The sequence below is a fragment of the Brachyhypopomus gauderio genome, chromosome 12, assembly GCF_052324685.1.
Source record: "Brachyhypopomus gauderio isolate BG-103 chromosome 12, BGAUD_0.2, whole genome shotgun sequence".
NCBI classification, from domain to species: domain Eukaryota; kingdom Metazoa; phylum Chordata; class Actinopteri; order Gymnotiformes; family Hypopomidae; genus Brachyhypopomus; species Brachyhypopomus gauderio.
In genome coordinates, this window is record NC_135222.1 from 7,953,321 (window position 1) to 7,974,938 (window position 21,618).

General features: G+C 42.6%; 2 protein-coding genes across 3 annotated transcripts; both read right to left on the reverse strand.

Moving 5' to 3' along the window:
- Window positions 1-6: 6 nt before the first annotated feature.
- Window positions 7-3,706, reverse strand: LOC143528889 (D-serine dehydratase). The gene is made up of 8 exons (XM_077024815.1): window positions 3,317-3,706; window positions 2,736-2,896; window positions 2,216-2,496; window positions 1,796-1,976; window positions 1,518-1,639; window positions 1,166-1,355; window positions 816-921; window positions 7-334 (listed from the first exon to the last, which is right to left on the reverse strand). Exons 2-8 carry the CDS (start codon window positions 2,885-2,887, stop codon window positions 245-247), a joined length of 1,122 nt encoding a protein of 373 aa, XP_076880930.1. The 5' UTR covers window positions 2,888-2,896; window positions 3,317-3,706; the 3' UTR covers window positions 7-244.
- A 305-nt stretch (window positions 3,707-4,011) lies between these two features.
- On the reverse strand, window positions 4,012-20,899 carry col6a2 (collagen, type VI, alpha 2). Of its 2 annotated transcripts, none has more exons than XM_077024811.1 (28): window positions 20,713-20,899; window positions 17,743-17,831; window positions 14,797-15,404; window positions 14,576-14,596; window positions 14,129-14,194; window positions 13,118-13,171; window positions 12,822-12,866; window positions 12,695-12,721; window positions 12,558-12,584; window positions 12,401-12,445; window positions 12,235-12,288; window positions 12,092-12,154; window positions 11,902-11,964; window positions 11,757-11,810; window positions 11,632-11,667; window positions 11,469-11,531; window positions 11,269-11,331; window positions 11,074-11,136; window positions 10,566-10,628; window positions 10,362-10,412; window positions 10,177-10,275; window positions 9,979-10,041; window positions 9,544-9,579; window positions 9,403-9,448; window positions 9,151-9,303; window positions 8,300-8,755; window positions 8,142-8,180; window positions 4,012-5,607 (listed from the first exon to the last, which is right to left on the reverse strand). In XM_077024811.1, exons 2-28 carry the CDS (start codon window positions 17,816-17,818, stop codon window positions 5,006-5,008), a joined length of 3,036 nt encoding a protein of 1,011 aa, XP_076880926.1. In that variant the 5' UTR covers window positions 17,819-17,831; window positions 20,713-20,899; the 3' UTR covers window positions 4,012-5,005. The 2 variants fall into 2 exon arrangements, with proteins under 2 accessions (XP_076880926.1, XP_076880927.1); XM_077024812.1 differs by lacking the exon at window positions 4,012-5,607 and adding an exon at window positions 5,990-7,600.
- Window positions 20,900-21,618: the final 719 nt, after the last annotated feature.

Sequence of the window (21,618 nt, forward strand, 5' to 3'; positions counted from 1 at the left end):
GCAAGCCAAGGTGCGCATTCTGTCGTTTTATTTGAAATGAATTTTTATAAAAGATAATGCATAGCACAACATGCATGACATGAAAAAACAAGTATCATCTCATCCCATAAGTACGTTCTCTGCATTTTTGTTATTCGTTAAAACATTTTCATTACATTTGAATGAGGAATATGTTTCTTTTAGTATTCGTTCATTTAGCATGGAGTATTTTTCACTCCTGAAATGAAGATCGTCTATCTTGACTCTACCATCCACGGAAGACTTTCCAAGTGTTTACAATCTTCCCTTTGGAATGAACATTATAGACCTGGTGCATCATAGCTGTAGCACAAGCCTGTAAAAAAATACAAATATACTTTATTGAAAAGTCTCGTTTTTGGTTTCGCAATTATAAATAATATGCAATGTAATATGTAAAGAATCTGCCCACCTTTGTGCAATAGGTCAATTTAAAAATTAAAATAATGTATTTTATATGTAATTATTCTATATAATTATGAGGATGGAGCTGAATGCAGAGGGAACGCCAGCACAATCCTCATCTTCAACTATCAGCTTTAGGGATGTTTAAAATAACATGACAGATGCCCAACTTAGAAGTCATATGAAACAGTTCTTTGCATATACTATTTCTGCATCAACATTTCAGAACCGATGCCCAAAACTGAAGAAGAAGGACTTGTATTCTAGTTGATTAAGGTAGCAAATACCCTCATTACCTTTGAGATCAATAAAGTATCTATTCATTCATTCATTCATTCATTCATTCACTCAAATAAGCTTTAAATGCTGAGAAGGTTCAGATCCTCACTCACGTGGTGCGGTATAAGGTAGAGCGTGGAGCCCAAGGGGAACTGGCTGTAGTCCAGAGCTCCAGAGAGGGGCTCTACTCGACCATGCTCCTGAGTCATGGAAGTGAGTCTGCTCAGAGAAAGAAAACCCTCAACACCCTTCCATTCATCTCCCTTTATCCAGCATTACTCCACAGCGTACTTCACACATTTCTCTTGGTCATTTTGCATCTGCGAGCCACGATGGCATGTTTTTTTTCCTCCCTCTCTCTCTCTCATATATATATAGGTCACATAACCCCCATTTTTATGCATTTCCAGTGCTCTCCAACCTTCTGTGAGAAGGAATGATTGTTCTTATTCCTGATTCTTACTTGAGTTCTGCATGACCCTCAATGATGGCGTAGCCTGTAGGTAAACGCCCTCCGCCATCTTGGCTCAGAGCGGCCCATCCACAGTCCACCAGTAACTGGTTCCTGTGTGGGTAGTGACCTATGACCCTCGTTACCACCCGTACTGCGATGTCCTCAAGTCTGCAGGAGCCAATCAAAGACTGCTGTACATCTACGCATCACACAAGACATGAACAGAGTCAAAGGCGCTCATACAGTGTCAAACGTCTCATCCAAAACACCATTCTGTTTCCAGGGGCCTTTAACCAATCAGAATACCAGCAAACAACAATTCCTCTATCCAGCTGAGTAAATGACAGGACATACCACTGACCATAAAATACATAGTTCCCAGGGTGGACTTCACTTAACATAGCCATGTCTGGAACTGGGTGGCTACAAGATGGAGTGGAGCCAATGCTAGATTTGGGACCCTGTATTCCAATGGCCTTTAGTCTGTAACACACAAGGATTGCAAGCATCTAATACTTAGCAAGTACAAGGACAAGTAGCTGCAGGAAAATTTTGCATATGCATATTGCGAATACATATGCAATACCTTCTTTTTTTGCATATCAAATATTCCAATAAACGTCTGACAGGACAGCATACCTCTCCATAAACTGCAATATATTTGTTGTAGTTTCTTGGGCAATAGCTGTGATTTGCTCTTTCCCCTTACAGCCGTAAGTGTTTCCACAATGTGCATATATTCCGGTTAGCTCCACCCCTGTAGTTTCAGAAATGTCCCGAGCCAACTGCAGAGCATCCTGCGTAGAGTGAAGAACTCCCGCTAAAAAGTTGGGACAAAGGTAAGGAGATGTCAAATGGCTCGCTGTGTTAATTGCCTGCCACTTAAAAAATTACTGAAAGGTCAAATTTGCTCGGTATGTACAAATTGATTACCACTGGATACCTCTTCTGGGAGTTTAAACCTTATGAATTAGTAATATTGCTAATTAAGGTGTTATTTGTAACACCCAGCCAAAGGGTTTCAAACACGCGTGGGTGTAAAGTGGCCCCTCTGCGCACCTCTCCCGTTGTCACAGTCCAGCTTCATCCACACGCGCCACACTTTGCCTCGCTGCAGCGGTCTGCGCGTGAGCTGCTGCAGTGCGAGCTTGTTGTCCAGCAGCACGTGGAAGAGCGCGAGCCTCTCTGACAGGCGCGCGCAGCGCTCCACCTTGTCGAAGGGCAGCGGGTAGGCGTACAGGACGTCGTCGTAGCCGTGATCCGCGTAGAACGACGCCTCGGCCAGGGTGGACACGGCGATGCAGCGGCGAGAGCCGCCGGTCATGATGTCGGCGCATTCGCTGCAGCCAACACAAACGCCATTAGTTATTAATAATAATAACAATAATAATAAATAACAATATTATTATTATTATTATTATTATTATTATTATTATTATTATTATTATTACAGTGGCAGCTCCGCTGTTTAATATGGCAATAACTTTCTATGGGTCCATTGGCTGAAGCTGTTTCAAAAGTTAAAAGATGAATGAAGCGGCGTTAGATAATAGTGTCTTAAACCTTGACAAGATCTTACAGGGTTTTATGGGTTTTCATGTGAGGTCGCAGCTGGACTCCGAGCTGTTGGAAACGCTCCAGCATCGTTTCTGCGTTTCTTCTCACGACGTCGATGTCGACGACAAACGCCGGAGTGCAAAGATCCTTGATGAACTCGGCGGTGTCGGCCATGGTAAACGACTGCGTGAAAAATGCAAAAACGGGTCAGCGGACACACGAATGCACTCCGAACCGACACCGAACACGACTTTTCCGCTTCGCTGCAAACACCGTGGGAGAATAACACACCGAACCGCAAAGCAAACTGTTGGTTCGTTTGGTGTTACACATGTGATCTGCTGCTCGTTCCCCTTAGTTGAAACATTCTCAACTGTACCACATATCCCCATACGATCAACATAAATCACAAATTTATACTTAACCAGTTGGTCTTAGTCGTGTTTAACCAGCTGTTTCATTAATAAACAACATTTCTCCCTAACACTCGTGTGTTCTGGATCTGAGGGCTGAACAAATTCACATTTGTGTGTGGATGCATATAGTCTACGCCCAGAAACACTAAGAAAACTGCAGATTTCATCAGACTTACAGCAGACTTACCTAAGTAATGGAAAAGGCGAAGAGATCGTCAAAGCGAGCTCCCTCACCTCCACCCGTCTATCTGTGCCCTCCTCTGGACCAAAGTCCACCCGTCTACCTAGGGCCCTCCTCTGGACCGAAGTACTGCTCAGTTCGGGAGGGCGTGCACATTTATACCCAGACCAAAAACGGGCTCTGAAACCCCTCTGAGGAGTCTACACGGGCACGAACCGGGTTTAGGAACGATACCGACTTCGAGCAAGAGAGCCGAACTGAGGCCTGTGTTTCTCACAGCGGATTATTTACGAAGCTGTTAACAACTGTACTACCCAGCGCCTGTTATGAGTGCTGCACATAACGAGGGAGGCGGCCATTTCCTGTCTGATCTGAGTAGTAGTGACTCCTGGAGGGAGACTCGACACGAACGTTTAGTTTCTCCACACGGAGAGTCACCAGCAGGGTGAACAGTGAATTAATTCACATTCCAGTTTGAGTATTGAGACATTTCTCAGGGGACGTTTTGGTTAATTTAATCGTCGTCTTTCTTCAGACACAAAGGTTTCAGACTCCTCATGTAACTGGGAATTTCACTGGCTGGACGCATGTTGTGTAGTAGAGAACAAGAAACGACATTTTATATGGATTTGTAAAAATACTGTATGGTTAATCATCATTTTAGACTGTGCAGTCTTTGACAACAATATCAAGCACCACAGTAGTTTACCACAGCCTGTTTTATTGTAGTGATACTTAAGTTGACAAATAACGGGGGTACATCATTCAAATGTCCTACAGCATGTCAAAATACAAGCTTCATCATAATGGCGTCCTAGTGTTTACTCAGTACAGCTTTAAAAAGATTTAAAGATTACAGTGCTTTAAAAAGGCTCAAGAGGGGACCTTTGGTAATTATTACCCTTTATATCTACGTATGTGAACATATCTTTAAAATGAACGTTTTATTTTTGAAAACATCATTTTGATCGGTTACTGAGACTGGGATGCAGCTGTGGGGTCACAAGGGTTTGTGTGTCGGGTTGTAAAAGAAATTTGAACTCTACAGCTAGGCTCTGAAAAAGATCCGCACAGGTGAAATGAGTGTAGGATGAAATACCAAACTGACTACGCCTGACACAGATGATGTGTGTATTTGTCTAAATAGTTTAATCAAACCCTGAATTAGAAATATTTCAGCTGATATATGACAACTGTCTTTCAAAGACATCCAGGTAAAAGCTCCAGTCTAATTCTGGTTTAGCACCTTGGTGTGAACAAATAAAAAAATAAAAATACAAGTAGAGCCCCTTTCAAAAAAGAAAAAATAAAACATTCTGAAAACTCTACAATGGCAACATTATCAAAAAGTTAAACGTTCAGTAAATAATCTTTGTAGTGTTTGTTTTTTTACTTTGTTGCAGTGTCTTCCTGCCTCCTTCCTCTAGGTCCACTGGCGTGTTATGGAGTTGGCTTGATAATGAAGGGGTAACCCATAGATCTTTCTTACCTTACTTGGACAGTCAGTAAAATTTAGAAATACCGTATAATCAAATTCTATTAAGTCATGTAGTTTGCAAATTTCATGTGTTTCCTGAGCTTACAGAGCTGAGAGATGGAGGGCAACTCTGCCAGTGACCCTGAAAATCAAGCAGACTCCATTAGCACACCAATGTTTCACCTCCACTAGCATGACCTTAAGAGCGCCCCCAACCCTCAGCAGATCCACCGAATGAAACGCTCAAAGAAGCTGGCTTTGGACAGCTGGGTGAAATCCTGTCCTCTGAAAATAGCTGACTGGTCTCCCAGAGCAAGCTTTGTCAACACTTCTTGGTCAACATCGTTGCCCATGGCGATCACCGTGGGAACACCCTCTGCCCTACGCATGGAACTGATGCCCTCTTCCAGGTTCTTGCTACTGGTGACGCCATCGGTGATGAAGACGAAGGAGATCTCAGCATTCCGGCGAGCCACACGGTTGTTCCCGCTCATCAGGATGTTGTTGACAGCGTAGATGATGGCGCCGCCCACGTTGGACGCGGCGTCCAGGTATTTCATGTTCGCCAGGCCGTCTGCGATGACGGTCAGGTTGTGCGTGAGTCTGAAGGCTACTTCCTGTCGATCTTCCTCACCATATTGCAGCAAAGCCACGCGGGTATTTCTTTCGTCGTTGTCGCCCCTGGCCAGGGTCAGGCGGCGAGCCACGTTATCCACGAACTCTCGGGCGTGCCGGAAGTTCTCCAGGCCCATGCGCTCAGAGCCATCCAGCAAGAAAACGAGATCAACCGGTCGTTGTACACAACTTGCCACGGCCGGATCTGCAAGACACAAAGGGAAATAATGCATACTGATCTTAGGCAACATCGCTTTAGCATATATTACAGTTTAGCATATATGAGGCAATTATAATGGTACACTGACACTTTGGGACTCTGGAATTTCTGGAGTACTAAACCAGACTTGAGTAGGACTGAACCTTAAAAGAAATAATTTTGCACTAACTGTAGTAACTATATGATAGTAAGCAAAACCATATTCTTTATGGTCTGATGCAGGGTAACTGAGATTTTGCTAGATCTTAGTTTATTCTGGATACAGTGTAACTGAGGTCTCCACTAGGTAGTTAGTTACTGAATAACAACAATAATGTCAATCAACTGACTTAAACCAGACAATAAATAAACATAATAAATCAAAACATTTGCGTGCACTTGTTTAATTGACGTGAAACAGCAGTAATGCCACCTTATCCAGGTTATAGTTTTATATTGTTGCAGTCCTAGAGCTTTTGCTGTTTTACAATCGCACATTCCTAATATACAGCACTATTACATAAAACAATGCTAGCCATACTAAAGCTGGTTTACATTCACAGCATTCATATTTTCACAATATTCATACATATAAACAGTCCATATTTTCTTTGGCTTTTTTTCTTTTTGTTAATGAATAGCTTTGAGTATTTATAGTTCATTCACAGTGAAAGATTTTGCCAACTTTAGTATCTACAATTTATACCTGAAACATACACACAATATTCAAGTGAATGTCAAACTAAATATGTTCCTTCAACTCTTCTGTCCCTGTACACTGTGCTATGGAATATTGAGCTTAATACGTAGTTTGGTTTGCTGCAATTTAAGAATTGGTTCAATTCCAGACATTGAAGCTCTGTTAATAGATGATTAAATACTGATAATGCCAGATAATAATCCAACACCACATGATCTTTGCCCCATAATCACTGTGCATTTGAAGTGGTGCATCTTAGGGTCATGAGAAACTACAGTGAACGATTAAAGCCCAACAGACACATGCTAGTCTCTCCAAGCCTTGAGAGCCCGAACGCATTTGAGATTTTGTAATGTGCAAAGTGCAAAACTGTAACACGATTACAAATAAACCAGATAATTCACCAAAAAGAAAATATTTACAGAAATTCCGAGCTGGTGTGTTCACAGCGAATTATTCACAGCTGTGAGATCCATACGTCTGTGACGATCAAAACCACAATTTCTACAATCTGGTGTGTAGATTTTAAGCAGCTTAGCGCAGGTTAATAAGAGTATACTGCTCCAGCCTGTGACATTCCATCAGGATTCATGAACTCTACCCATCTGCCTTGTTCAAGTAGACTGTTACAAGAAAACATGTAATTTCCAGCAGCAGTAGTGATTGAGGTCAGGAGACAGAGGTTCTGTTCCGCTTACAGCCTCCTCCAAGTTAAAGCAGCAGTGCTTAGCAAACTGCCATGCTGAGCAGTGGTCATCCAACTGGCCAATGTGTTAATTTTCCTTTTTTTGCCATTAAAATAGCATATTAATATAGAACCAGAACTAAACTGTTATAATACTTCTACCATGCTTAGACCAGCTAGCCTTAAGATATTTTAGTGACAATTTTGTTAAACATAGTTCTGCAGAGAGGCCAGGAGCATCCAATGTTTAGTATCAAAGTCTAAAGCCACAGCCATTGTTTCAGGTCCCAATTAGGCCGAATCCAGAGACAGCATGCCCTAACATAACCCCAGCATTTTGTTGGGGTCCCCCATCAGGTCGCCATAGACAACCCTGAAAGAGTCAATGAACAGATTAGTCCACTGCTGTTTCTCTGGTCCGATGGCAAACTTGGCTCTCTGTGCTGTGTAGGCCATGGTGGCTACAGCCCTGCTGTAGGTGTCAGGGTGTTTGGCCTCCTGTAGAAAGCTGAGTAAGTTTGAGACGCTCGGTACAGTGCTCGGGACAGGGTTGTCCGCCCCCTCTTCTGCAAAGGGTCCGTGTAAGGGAGACCCATTCCACTGGACTGTCACATCTGTAAGTGAGCGACGAGACAATAACTTTAGGGGTCTCTGAGCGACTGGCTCCGCCCACCGAGCACAGTGCAAGCCACGCCCTGGGATGAGTGCGAAAATGTACAATACCTTTACCTGCGTTACCGCTTTTAAAATTACTGTGTGTTTATTTCAGCTAGACTTTTGAGAGATCAGGAATTTGATGGAGGATATTTGCTGATGAACGATTTTTGTCATTTTCCTTTTATTTCTGGAATTTTTCAAATATTCCAGATTTTCTCTCGGTAGGGAGATTTTAGTTTCTTAGAATTTCTCCCTATGATAAAGTCTCTTTCTTTCCTTGCTTTTCAGTTCCATGAAAATGTAGAGTAAGATATGTGTGTGATGTATTACATAAAAGTGCATAATGAAAAATAATTATATACTGCTTGGAGTTTGGACTATGAATATAGACTCATCCTCTAATTCCAAAATAGGGTATATTGATGTCAGTCTAACCAGCATTGACTTTAATCACAAACCGTTTTATCACAAACAGCAGAGCGCAACAGGAATTCTTACCCGATTTGCATGGAAGGTCAGGACAGACAACCACAGGATCTACAACACACGACAAGAAGAGCAAAGCTGTTTGTATCAAGATGGCTGAAATATCAGCTGAAGCATTAAATAGGAAAAGTGTTCATTTGATATTGCAGATATAGATGAAAAGTGCTTACCAGGGCAGAGCACAGTCTCAATTTTGTCAATGAATTCCTCTGCCACCAGGTCTGCAAAACGCCTCATTCCAGTCACTCTTCCATCTTTCTGACAGGCAATGGACTTCAGACTCTCGTTTTCCTCTGGCTGCTCAAACATGTCTCCGATGCCGATGGCATTCACGTCGACGGTGGCGTCTGTGCAGAGATAGGTGAGCAGCTTGTCATCGTCGCGGGGATCGAAGCGGCCGTCGGTGATCACCACCACCGTCACCTTCGCCCTGCTACGCCGGCTGTCCCGAATCAGGTTGTCGTAGGCGAATTTCAGCGCGGACGGAGTCCACGTGCCGCCGGCGATCCATTCCAGCTTCTTGACGGCGTCTTTGAAAGCTGACAGGGAGTCGATCTTGGAGTCGTTAAGGCGAATGGCCTGGAAGGTCCCGCTGTGACTGTACTGCACCACCCCGACACGTGTTCCTGCAAGGCAAGGACACACACAAAAGACACCACGCACATGCTAAATGTTAACATTAGCCTGCTAATTGGCACTGTGTTTTGACAACCTGAACACTCTGTACTGTATGTACTCTCTTGGACAACATTGCACCCAACAAGTCGTTCCTATGTTACGTTGGGTTGTGAGGGGTGAATCAGTCACACTTGTCTCTGTGTTCCTATGGTACGTTGGGTTGTGAGGGGTGAATCAGTCACACTTGTCTCTGTGTTCCTATGGTACGTTGGGTTGTGAGGGGTGAATCAGTCACACTTGTCTCTGTGTTCCTATGGTACTTTGGGTTGTGAGGGGTGAATCAGTCACACTTGTCTCTGTGTTCCTATGGTACTTTGGGTTGTGAGGGGTAAATCAGTCACACCTGTCTCTGAGTTGGGGTCTTTAGCCATCGAGCCCAGTCGGTTGATGGTGTTGATAACAAAGTTCTTCTCCAGAGTAAAGTTGGTTAGCCCCACACTCTCTGAGCTGTCAATCACAAACACAATGTCCAAGGCTCCACACCTCTTCTCACAATCTGACACCAAAGAGGACAGAGACAAAGAGAATGAGTTACAGAGTTACAGACGTGAGCGGATGTACAGTTAATCTCTAGTTGGCTGGTGAAGTCACTTACCACAGCACCCACAAGTCTCTCTGATGTAGTTCATGACATCACATTCCTGAGGTAAAGTAACATAAATTAGTGTAATCGCTGACCTCAATCACAGTTTTGCAGAGCTCAAAAACAGAAAATAAATAAAATAAAAGCACTTACAGTGAGTCCCGAGTCTCCTTCAGGACCAGGATCACCCTGACAAAATACAATTGGAGTTGTAAGCTGAGGGCTTCTTATGTATCCTTAGATTTCACTATATTTTTAAACTATAGTATCTATAAATCTATAGTATTTCACTATACAAACATACTATTGATGTATTAGGGAACGTTATCCCTTATAAATAGCTAACACTTACTGTTCAATAAAATGTATGATATCTGTTTCCATACAAGAACATGAGCATAAACCAGATCCAGTACTGTAGAGTGTGAACAGACTCTACAATCACATCTCTTTATGATAGATCTGTTTCCATACAGGAACATAAACCAGATCCAGTACAGTGTGAACAGGCTCTAGAATCACATCTCTTTATGATAGATCTGTTTCCATACAAGAACATAAACCAGATCCAGTACAGGTTCTACTCACATCTCTTCCCGGCTCTCCTCTGGGCCCTCTTGGTCCAGGCTCACCTTGGGCTCCGGGTTCTCCCTGACAAAAATGAACAACCACAGTCATCATATGCTCAACGTCCACATTCATGAGCTGCTTTAAAGATCCCCTGCCAGTGAGAGTGTGAGAACTGGAGAGGAACAGAGCTCATGTGTAGAGAGCATCAGTTCTCACGGGTTCTCCTAGTGGCCCCTTCTCTCCTGGTTCTCCTTTATGTCCACAGTCTCCTCTACTTCCTCGGGGTCCAGGTCTGCCTTTATCCCCCCTGTCACCCTATGGGACACATGGTTATGTTATACACACGTCTGCAAATTGTGCCTTCATATATAAAACAAACTGAACTGAATGACTGACAGTACCGTTGATCCTCTTGGTCCTGGGTAGCTAAATCCTTGTCTTCCAGGGTCTCCCTATACCAACAGAGTAAACTCCATTCATAACAGAAGTATGATTGTTTAAAAAGCTGGGTGTTGAATGAATACCCACAAAACCATGTTCAAATGTACATGCTGCAAACATTTTACTCTTGTCTGTAGATATTTTGAAACAGAAGTGAGACATACGATTGGTCCAGGGGAGCCTGGATCACCTCTGGGGCCGGCCTCACCAGGATCACCACGGGTACCCTGATACCAAAAAGGACGTGTCGTTTTATTTCCACACTTTATGGGCTGCTGTAAAATCAGCTTCTCCAGTACAAAGCCCAACATACAACAGTCAAATCCAGAAAAAGCCTCCCTGTCTTCCCTCACGTTTGATTCCAGTGACAAATCTGAAACACATTTATGTACTGCTAATGTTCTTGTAATAGCGCGCTCCCCCTTTCTGTAGTTCGCATGTAGTTCGGTATGTGCTAACCCTGTCAGCCATTGTTCTTGGCACCGTTGTACGTACCACTGTTTGCTACTAGTTTGTTCAGTGGACTGCTGCCTCGCACCGTTGTCTCTGTTTAATTTCATTTTTAATAAATGTCATCATGTGCATCAAGCTTGCTCCCATCCCTCGCCCCCAACACTCTCCAGGTATCAGTGTTCTGTCTTCTACCGGGCCGCCGTGGAAACCTAGTCTTACGTTTCTCCCCGGCTCTCCTCGAACACCCGGTGAGCCTCGTGGTCCTGGAAGTCCTTGATCCCCCTAAAACACATAGGGGACGTTACACTTTGGCCCTGGAGACACTCCGAACACAGCAGTAACAGAACATCTTCACTATTCTTAAACATCTTCACTATTCTTAAACATCTTCACTATTCTTTACATTTAAATCACCTTGGCCCCTTTGTTACCGTCTTCTCCTGCGAGTCCTCTCAAACCTTCTGGACCCGGCTCTCCCTGAAACACACATGCATTTAATATCAACACAATCGACTGCTGAGCAAGTGGTAATTCTGCTTACGTGTTACAGCAAACCAATCAAGATTCTTTACTGAACATGTTTAACTAAAGCAGCAATTGGCCGCGTGTCACACCTTGTCTCCCTTTGTCCCATCTTGCCCTGTGCTCCCCTTTGGTCCTGGGTCTCCTCTTCTGCCCTAGTAACAGAATGACCAATGACAGTAGAGCCACTAAAACCACTGTGCACAGATATACTCAGCAGAAAAATTCAAGGAATATATTTGTATTTCCACTTACAGGGTCCCCTCTAGGTCCAGGGCCTCCTGGGGAGCCCTGTGAAGTACAGTAAGATTGTTAAAGTTGGGAAAGTCCATCAACAAACAAACAAACAAATAGATAAATAAACAAAATAAAATACTCACTGCAGATCCCTTCTCTCCTGGAAAGCCAGGTGTTCCTGGACTTCCTCTCTCACCCTAAGGGGGGTTAGACAGTCAATTACAAGCCACCTGATTTCAGATCAGTCGGTTGATCTATAGATCTGTCTATATTTATTTGTTTATTTACACCGGGGCCAGAATCTCCTGGTGGGCCGGCTGGTCCTGGTCTCCCGGGACGACCTGGATCTCCCTACAAAGAAAATTAAGCATTTGAAGAAAATGAAAGATTTGATAATGCACAATGAATGCACAGTGTCAGCAACAACAATAATAACAACAACAACAACATCAACAACAAAAGATGTTAAATGTAAGACCTTCTCTCCAGGAGCTCCTGGAAGACCAGCATCTCCTGGATTTCCAAAGTAACCATCGGGACCCTAGCAAATGAATGGACATACATCAATACACACGTTCAAATCGCATCCAAGTTTCTGCTCGTAGGAGTTTCACAACCTACCCTGTCACCGTGATCACCTTTACAGCCAGGGGCTCCGATACGGCCAATTTTACCCTGCAAACATGGTTTGTACTTCAGTCAGACAGCCTGAAATGTGACATGGATTACCAAAAAATAGCAGTGAAACTCTGTGTACAGATTGTAGACGTTCAGTGGTTGCTCTCACCTTCTGCCCATCTGTACCATTACGTCCTGATTGCCCCTCCACTCCCTGGTGAGAGGAGACAGATGACATAAAGAAGCAGGCCATTAACACATCACTGTAAATGTGGTGCTCATGGGGGTGATATGTCACACAAAGACAGTGTGATGGGGGACATTACCTTCCTCCCCTGCGTGCCAATATCTCCCTGTAAATTAAAAGGAAGCAAATGTTTATTCAGCATCTGCTTTTTGCTGTGTGGAATTCATGTCAATTCCTGTGGTTGTCCTCAGAGGTCACGCTTAAAATGCACCATACCTTTTCACCCTTCAGACCACGTTCTCCCTAAAAGAACAGAAGTTGAAAACAGAGTCAGATAAATACACACTGAACATTTCATTAAAAAAAAAAAAAAATCAGGTACCGAACAATGTCAACAACTTACTTTTGGTCCAGGGTGACCAATTGGCCCCTCAATACCAGGGTCACCCTGCAAATAAAGAGAGAGAGAAAAAAATGTAATTATATTTGCAACTATATATACATCTTGCATACTTCTTGTTTGGATGTCATGATCACATTAATATAAAAATTTTGTGTATTGTATTGGATTATATTGTGATGTATGATGATACTCAACCTGTTGATTTGTGGCATTGTTTTTTTTACATTTGCCAGTGATTAATGTATAATTCTGTGGTGTAGCTCTTACAATAACTGCAGCTGTTGTTTAGTACTTACAGGTCGACCTCTTTCACCTTTTAGACCAGATACACCGTTGTCTCCTTTGGCTCCCTGTCAAATTAGTGAAAGCATATCAAATTAAAAAGACATTGGCAGCTTTGACAGACAAAGGTTCTGATAATACTGGAGTATAATAGTGTATGATTGAGTATAAGGGAGTATAAATGCGTGCAAGAAAGCATAATAGAGTATAGTGGAGTACAGTGGAGTATAGCAGAGTATAATGGACTATAAGGAAATATGGTGACGTATAATAGAGTTTAATGGATTTTAATGAAGTGTAGTGGAATATCATGGAGTATGGTGATGTATGTATATGGTGATGTATAATGGGGGCAGTCAAGGGGCAGTCATGGCCTAGTGGTAGGGAACTGGTCTTGTGACCGGAGGTTTGTGGGTTCGATTCCCAGAGGCCATGACTGAGGTGCCCTTGAGCAAAGCACATAACCCCAACTGCTCCCCGGGCGCCGGGCTAGGGCTGCCCACCGCTCTGGGCACGTGTGATCCACAGCCCCCTAGTAATCACTAGTGTGTGTGTGTGTGTGTTCTAACTGCACAGATGGTTTAAAAGCAGAGGACAAATTTTGATTGTGGTGTAAAAAATCACAATTGACAAAATATGGCACACACACATAATGCAGTATTGTGGAATATAATGGATTATGGTGCCATATAGTGGAGTATAATGGATTTTAATGAAATGGAATATTATGGAATATGGTGATGTATAGTGGAGTATAATGTATATTAATGAAGTGTAATGGAATATTATGGAATATGGTGATGTATAGTGGAGTATAATGTAAATTAATGAAGTGTAATGGAATATAATGGAATATGGTGATGTATAGTGGAGTATAATGAATATTAAATAAGTGTAATGGAATATAATGGATTATGGTGATGTATAGTGGAGTATGATGGATATTAATGAAGTGTAATATAATGGAATATGGTGGTGTATAATGGAGTATAGTGGAGTTTAATGAAGTATGATGGAAGACTCACTTTTTGTCCTCTATATCCCTGAGGCCCCGGTGGTCCAGGAGTCTCCAAGCATCTCAGACTGTAGCACTGTCATTATAAACAAGAGCAAACACATTTTTTTCATAACCAGTTTCTTTACACTCATCCAATAAACTACTGTTCAAAGATATTGGTGGTGGGTGGTGTTCTCATTAACACGGGACCTGTGTTCTTACCCATCACTTAGTACAGCTCAACACCTAGTGGTCTAAAGTGTTATTTACACATATCTATCAAGATAACTACACTGGCTCCTACAGACATGAAAGCCCTCAATATGTAATCAAAGTATATTATCCATGTATGTATAATACTTTGAACATTTGTACTTTTGTATGATAATCCATTACTAATAAATACTCTTTGACACTATGAAGTGTTTTGCTGCTGTGAATGAGAGCATGAGAAATACTGTAGATTGGGTCTTACCTCTTGGTAAGCCAGATGAAGCTGGAGAGATAAAGACACACAGAGAACATCACACACTGTTCACACTAACAAAACAAAACATAAAACAAAAACACCAGCATGCTATGGTAGCTTAGAAGACCCCTTGATCTCAGCTCTGACCAGCTGCACTAACATTTCCCTTGAGCTTGCATGTTGGAAGAGCACGCTACAAAACCATGCTGTTCAGAGAATAACCTTACCATAGTGTCGTAGATGCGGTCAATAGTCTCGGTTAGAATGACAGGACGAGCTCCAGAGAGATCGACAGCCATGTATTTGCTGCGGTAAACCCCGGCTGGGGAATTCGCGATCTCTCTGAGGCCGGTTTCATCGAGGTTCATGGACGACGCCACTGAAAACAGCTTGATGGAGTTGTCCCGCGCCCGTTCTGCTGCCACCTTGATCCCGCCGCACGGGCTTCCTGTCACATGACCATCCGTGATGACGATGGCAAAGCGCTTGACGTTGGTCTTCGGCGGGGAGCTGAGCATCTCCTTGGTCATGTTGGTGATGGCGCAGTCTATGAAGGTGCCCTTGCCCAGGTACTTGATTGGTCTCAGTTTCTGGATGAAGTCATTCTTGTTGGTGACAGAGCTGATGATCTCTTGCTTCATGGAGAAGTGAAGACCACCCACTGACCAGCTGATCTTCACCAGCCCCCTGTAGTCCACATCCTCCAACTTCCGAGCGAAGGCGGTGGTGAATTCCTTGATGCTCTCTACCAGGCTACCTGGAGGGTTTTCCTGCAGAGCAATAGTCTCCGACGTATCGATGAGGAAGAACAGCTCGATCGGACACTCCGGCTTTTCTGAAGGACAGACAAACAGAGAAGAGATGATATTTGAAATGACACAAAATCCACAATGTCATGAAAAGGCATTTTTTGCTTATAGTACAGAATATTCGTATTTGCAGTACTGCAAATATTGTGTTTCAGTCCTTACTGCATGGAAAAATTACATTTTCATGTAATGTATGTCCTTCAGGCTGTACAAGTGTTTATAATATTATGAGATTACAGTCATTCCAGAATAGAGTGGAGTCAAAGCAATTAAAATATATTTTTCCTAAGACATCCTAATTTCACTGCCATAGTAATTTAAATAAATATCTTTAAGTGACAATAACCTGTTGCTGAACACCCAGAAGACAGTAGAGATTGCTGTGGACTTTAGGAAGCACACAGCCCCTCTCCCCTCCATCACCCTGACTGACACTCCCATCACCACAGTGAACTCTTTTTGCTTCCTGGGAACTACCATCACCCAGGACCTCAAGTGGAAGCCCACCATCACCTCTGTCCTCAAGAAGGCTCAGCAGAGGATATATTTCCTGCGGCAGCTGAAAAAATTCAACTTGCCAACTGGATCCACCACTAGGGACGAACTACGGCGCATTGTGTGCTCTGCCGAGAAGGTGAAGATGACCACCACCCTCCACAAACACTCATGACCCTATGGTTATGCACCTGCCATCTTCAATTATCTGACTACAGTTTACATATTATTTCTATGATCACTTATCATGTCACTTTAACATTCACCTGCTGGTTTATGCTTTGCACTAAATGTTTACAACTCATCTCAGTCAAACTGTCACTGAACAGCTCCGGACCCCTTCTTTTGGGCGTGTGTTTATGTCGTCTGCGTGTGGTTATGCCCGTGTATGTATTTCCGTGGGTGCGGTTGTGAGCGTGTTCATTGGTCTCACCTGTGGCTCGTCTCGTGAACACTTGGGGCTTATGTAGTTTGTCTATTTAATGTGCGTTCGCGCAATGTCCCGTTCTCGTCTTTGTTTGAAGCTTAAGGCGACGTCTGTGTATCGTTCAGTGTTATATGTTGCAGTGCGCTATTCGCGCAGACTCTATATGTTAATAAAAGTTGTGTATGTTTTCACAACGCACACGCCTCGTCCTGCCTGCCTCCCCAGCGTTACACAAACTACGCACTGTATATTTTGTAATAGTGTTATAGTGTCTTATTGAAGTATTATTCCTTTTTATTTTGTTTTTATTTTATTTTGTATTTATTACATGTTTTAACTTATTTATTTTTATGTTAGCACCAAGTACTGCAGCAATTTCCTAATGTTGTGAACCTGTTCACTTTTATGGCAATAAAAACCTTCTGATTCTAATTCTGATGGCATTGTTAAATGCCATTGTGGTAAATGCAAAAATTAAATTTCATATAAGGGTGCTACCATGAGATCTACAGTTGAATCTGTACGTGACATTTACATTTGCTAGTGTTATGCATCAGCTGAAGATCAAAAGAAGTGTTAAAGTCAGTAGAACACGCTATTACATGCCTCAACGTCCAAATAAACCAGTCAGACACACAGAAAAGTCCATAAATGTTTCACAAAATCATCTGCAGCTCAGGGACTGAGCTCACAGCAGTGGACGACTGGAAAACCATGAAAGAAAACCTATTTGCTCTTGTTCAGTAACAAGCAGTTTCAGGAGAACATCCAGGATGTGAACATAGACGTGTCAGAGAGCTTCATAAGGAGCAGGAACACATGAACATTACTTCACCAAGATGTAAACCAGCTGAACCCAGAGGTGGTTCTTCACCGTTCAGAAGCACAATGACACCAAATATAGTCCTTAGACAACTGGGGCTTTTCTGGACCAAAACGTGAGATGTTTAATGGAGCCCACTGTGAAGACCTTTCACTTGGTGAAGACAAGGTTCAATGTCTTGTCACAAGGTTCATTGTCACGTGACAAAACACAATTACTTGTGTTGCCCTGAAACTGGGAGGCAGTTTATAAAATATGTGATACCTGTTCGATTCAATATAAACTAACATCCTCGTATCAATGAATCCCAATACTGACATTCTGCACTTTAAGCATCCACAGGCTTTTCTTCTTCTCAAATCCAGTGTGCAGGAGTTCACTGTCAGTGTCCAATTACTTATTAATTCCACTGTATGATTTGTGTTGCAGATTACAGTCCTGTCACATTTTTCATGGTTCATGAGAATTTAATTAATGATTTAATATATTTCAGACAATATGTGTTCAGTAAGAGAACAGTTTCTTCTAAATGCTGTTAATGTAAACAGACTGAGCATATAAGAAACTAGCAATACTTCAAAAAGGCAGTGTAACTGTTAAAGAGGTGCAGTCCACTCACGATGGCAAGGGAGAACCTGGCCATGGACCGATGCTCCATACAGGAAGCACAGGAACAGAACTCCTGACAGCATCATCCTTCTCTTCCTCCTTTTGAAGAAAAACACAAGTTCAGTGACCATTCAAACCATTCTTTCAGAATGTTATAACCCCCAATCATCAAGAAGCCTTAAAATGATGGTGTCATACATTGTGCTAGGTTTTCTTATTCTCAAACCAGAAGCAAAAAAAAAAGATGTTTGATGAGAGGTTCATATTAATCATAATCATTTTTCCTTAATGCACCCTCATGTCAATTTCCTTTCAATTTAGTTTATTAATAGTTTAAAACCATTTTTGTCCTGGACACTGCTATTTTACCATTGATTGGTTTACCAAAGTAAAGGAGAGGTTTAATAAAATGGGCATTTTCTAAAGTTGTATAATGATCACTGATAATTATCAATTTACTTTACTCTACTAGACACTATTACATTGACATTAGTCAATATGTATTAGCTTATGTTTACTCTTTCCAGACATGAGTAAGAGACAACTAGTTTACGTTTGTAAAAGATCTAAGACAGATGAAATGCCTTTATTGGTCCATATATGCATATGGACATTAAATTGAAATACTTCTCTTCACATATATTTGCTTTTTTGAGCTGGGGTCAGAGCACAGGGTCAGCGACTGTACAGCACCCCTGGAGCAGAGAGGACCTTCCTCAAGGGCACAACAGCACCCCCTGGTGGAGTGAGGGTTAAGGGAATAACAATAGCTGAATGGCAGAGCTGGGATTTGAACCCAGAACCTTCTGACTGATGGCCACTAGGCTAACAAATCTCAAACTACAACAGAAAGAAAAATAATCACTAAGAATATTTAGCTGAATATTTAGCTGAATCTCTTTGCTGAAAGCCACACATTGCCCTGCATGCAGAGACAGAGGTCATAATGTGTCTCAGTTTGGAGCGCTTCTGCTGATTGGCCGACCAGTGGAAGAAGAGCAGAAAAAAGTAAAGAGGTAACCAGGTAACCATCCATTGGAAAACCAGCAGCACATCCAGTTGTATCCAGTAAGAGGTCACATGGCTGCAAATTTAATTCCCACCAAGGAGGCCAACAGATTAGAAATGTGGAATCGTGTGGAATCCATGAACACGTGAGCCTGTAAGATCTACAGTCCCGTAAGATCTACAGTCCCGTAAGATCTACAGTCCTGTAAGATCTATATTCCTGTAAGATCTACAGTCCCGTAAGATCTACAGTCCTGTACGATCTACAGTGGCCAGCTGACTTACATTTTCTGCCATCACCAAAGTTGTTGTAATTTCATTTTCAAGAGTGACGTAAGCCGTTTATTAATAATACTTTGTCCTTTAACAAGTTGTTAGCAAAAGGGAACCACGTGGTAGCTATTATTCCTGGCTATGAGTGCAGAAGCCCTCTCTCTCTCCTGGCAAAGAACTAGTTTATTCAACTAGAATGTATTGTCTAATCATGTTTCCCAAGTGCTCTATGTTTTCCTCTTGGTGTAGCAGTGGAGTTTGGCAACAGGGGGCAAGATGGTGTTTTCATGGTGTTATCACCTGATATGATATACACCTATATATCATATCACCTGATGTGGGGCACTTCCCAATACACCTATAAACACTTTATATTTTTTGAAGCTAATAAGTTTTGTGGTTGCAATTTATGGCTAGTGTGACATTGTTACTTGCAAAGGAGCTTATAACATAGGTTACCAGCATCAACCTATTTCTCTAAAGGTGGTTCACCAAAAGCATTACTTAACTTTTCCGTCTTGGACAGCTGCAATCCAAAGGCCTAATCTATGATCTCTTTTTTTGCTAGTGGGCCACCTACTTTGCTAAAAGCAAACTCAAGCCTTTGAACCCACGTTTCCATCATGCACAAGTCTACCGTGCTACTGAAAAACCTCAGGACTTTAAAATTAAAAATGAAACTGAACGTAATTATCTCACAGATGGCGCTGCTGTCCGTGCTGGAACTATTGGAAAATGTGCCGTAATGATGTTATATCACGGTGCACAGACTGGGTCGAACCCGGGATCGTCCTCTTCTCGCGATACACTTAAGGCCTGTGTGATTTTTACAAGACACTATTTGTGATCAGAATCATGATACCTTTAAGAATCAGACTGAAAATGAGTGGAATATTACTGTTCCGCTCACTTAATAAGAATAACCTCCGTACAGTCCACCGACATTCCGCCTCCTATCGGCAGCACCGTGAACTGCACCTCTGCTCACAGGCGTGTTTGAATTTGATGATAAACTCAAAATACTTGTAGTCACAAGTAGCTGAAATGATTAAGGCTTGTAGCTAGCTAACAGATCACTGCAAACGACTGCATGACTACTACGCCTATTTAATACATTTGTTTTAATACCATGAACAAACCATAAAAATATCCATAATACCATTCTTCTGTCTTATGATGTACCTAGTGCAAAGGGCATATTATAAGCTATATTTTACCCCTTTATAATGTGTATTTTAGGCTTTAGGCCTAACAGCTGGTTTTGATCATAAAATGCTGTTAGTATGTGTGCAGAAGTGAAGGAGCTGAATCTAAAGCGAAGGACGGAGCGAGGAGTGCAGGACTATATAACCATCACTCACAAGTCTAAGATTAGAGATCAGAGATTAGAGATTAGAGATCAGAGATTAGAGATTAGACTTGGAGCAGTAGGCCTGTAAGCTGTTTCCTATCACACGTACAGGGTGAAAACATCATTTTAGGTGCTTATTGATGTATTATTGATTATTTATATCACTCTGAATGATATAAATTTTGTGTTTGCAGCCAGAAAATCGCCTCTTTGTCAAAATCACCCGACTAACTGTGCAGATGAAAGCTGACAGACGCTCTGAATCCTCATAATCACAACTGCGCTGTCACACCGACTCCTGCACGCACACGGACGACCAAAGCCAAGTTTGACAAAGTTCCGACTTACCCCGGGAAATCTTCGGGATTTGACAGCTTAGTGTTGAATAGTTTGAAAGTACATCAAGCGTACATCCCGAAAAAAAGAAGCACGGGTGAGAAATAAGAGGATTATTTCCAGACAAAAGGAGTGTGTGAGGAGTCCGGCCGTGGGAGCAGGAGCCTCTGAGCGTCTCCTCTGCAGCTGGCTGGCTCGCGCGCCCCCGTGGTCCCTCCTCCGTGCGCGCGAGGAGCGCCTACTGCTTTAGCGCGCGCCAGCCGCTACTTCTTCTGACCGCGTGGCGACGCTGCGCATCTATACAGAGAGAGGATTTCCCCCCCCCCCTTACGATTCTGCAGCCGTTTGGGTTCGAGGAGTGGTGGTTGTGAGGAGGGCTGTCGTCGATGTTCGTGTTGTTGCGTATTTTTAAAAGTGTAGATACGCGTGTAAGGGTTTATTTGGAGAGTTTTAGACCATTTGTTCTGGACAGCAGCGTCCACCACGAAAGTGCAACGGACTTGGGTTGGCACTTGGGTTGGCACGAGCCAGCTGCTGCCATAAACGAGGATCCGTTTGGTTCAGCATTGCCAGCCACATCATTCCTGCTCTGAACAGCAGAACCGAAGCCTCGTTAGTATTCTGGGAACACGTGAAAAAACGAGATTACTCTTGTCTTGGTCATTATTTAGATAGCGCGCATTTTCCAGCATAGGTTGGACGGTGATTATAAAGCTGCTTTAAAACAAACGGTATAAACGGTAACGGCGATGACAACCTCATAATGTCAGTATGGTGAAATCAGTACAATGCATGTGTTCAATGCATGTGCTCTTTCAAATATCAAATATTCAGAAAGGTGTCACAACTGTAGAAGATATTGTTTTTCACTCTATTAGGGTTCACGCGTCACACATGATTAGAGAACTTGCCTAAATA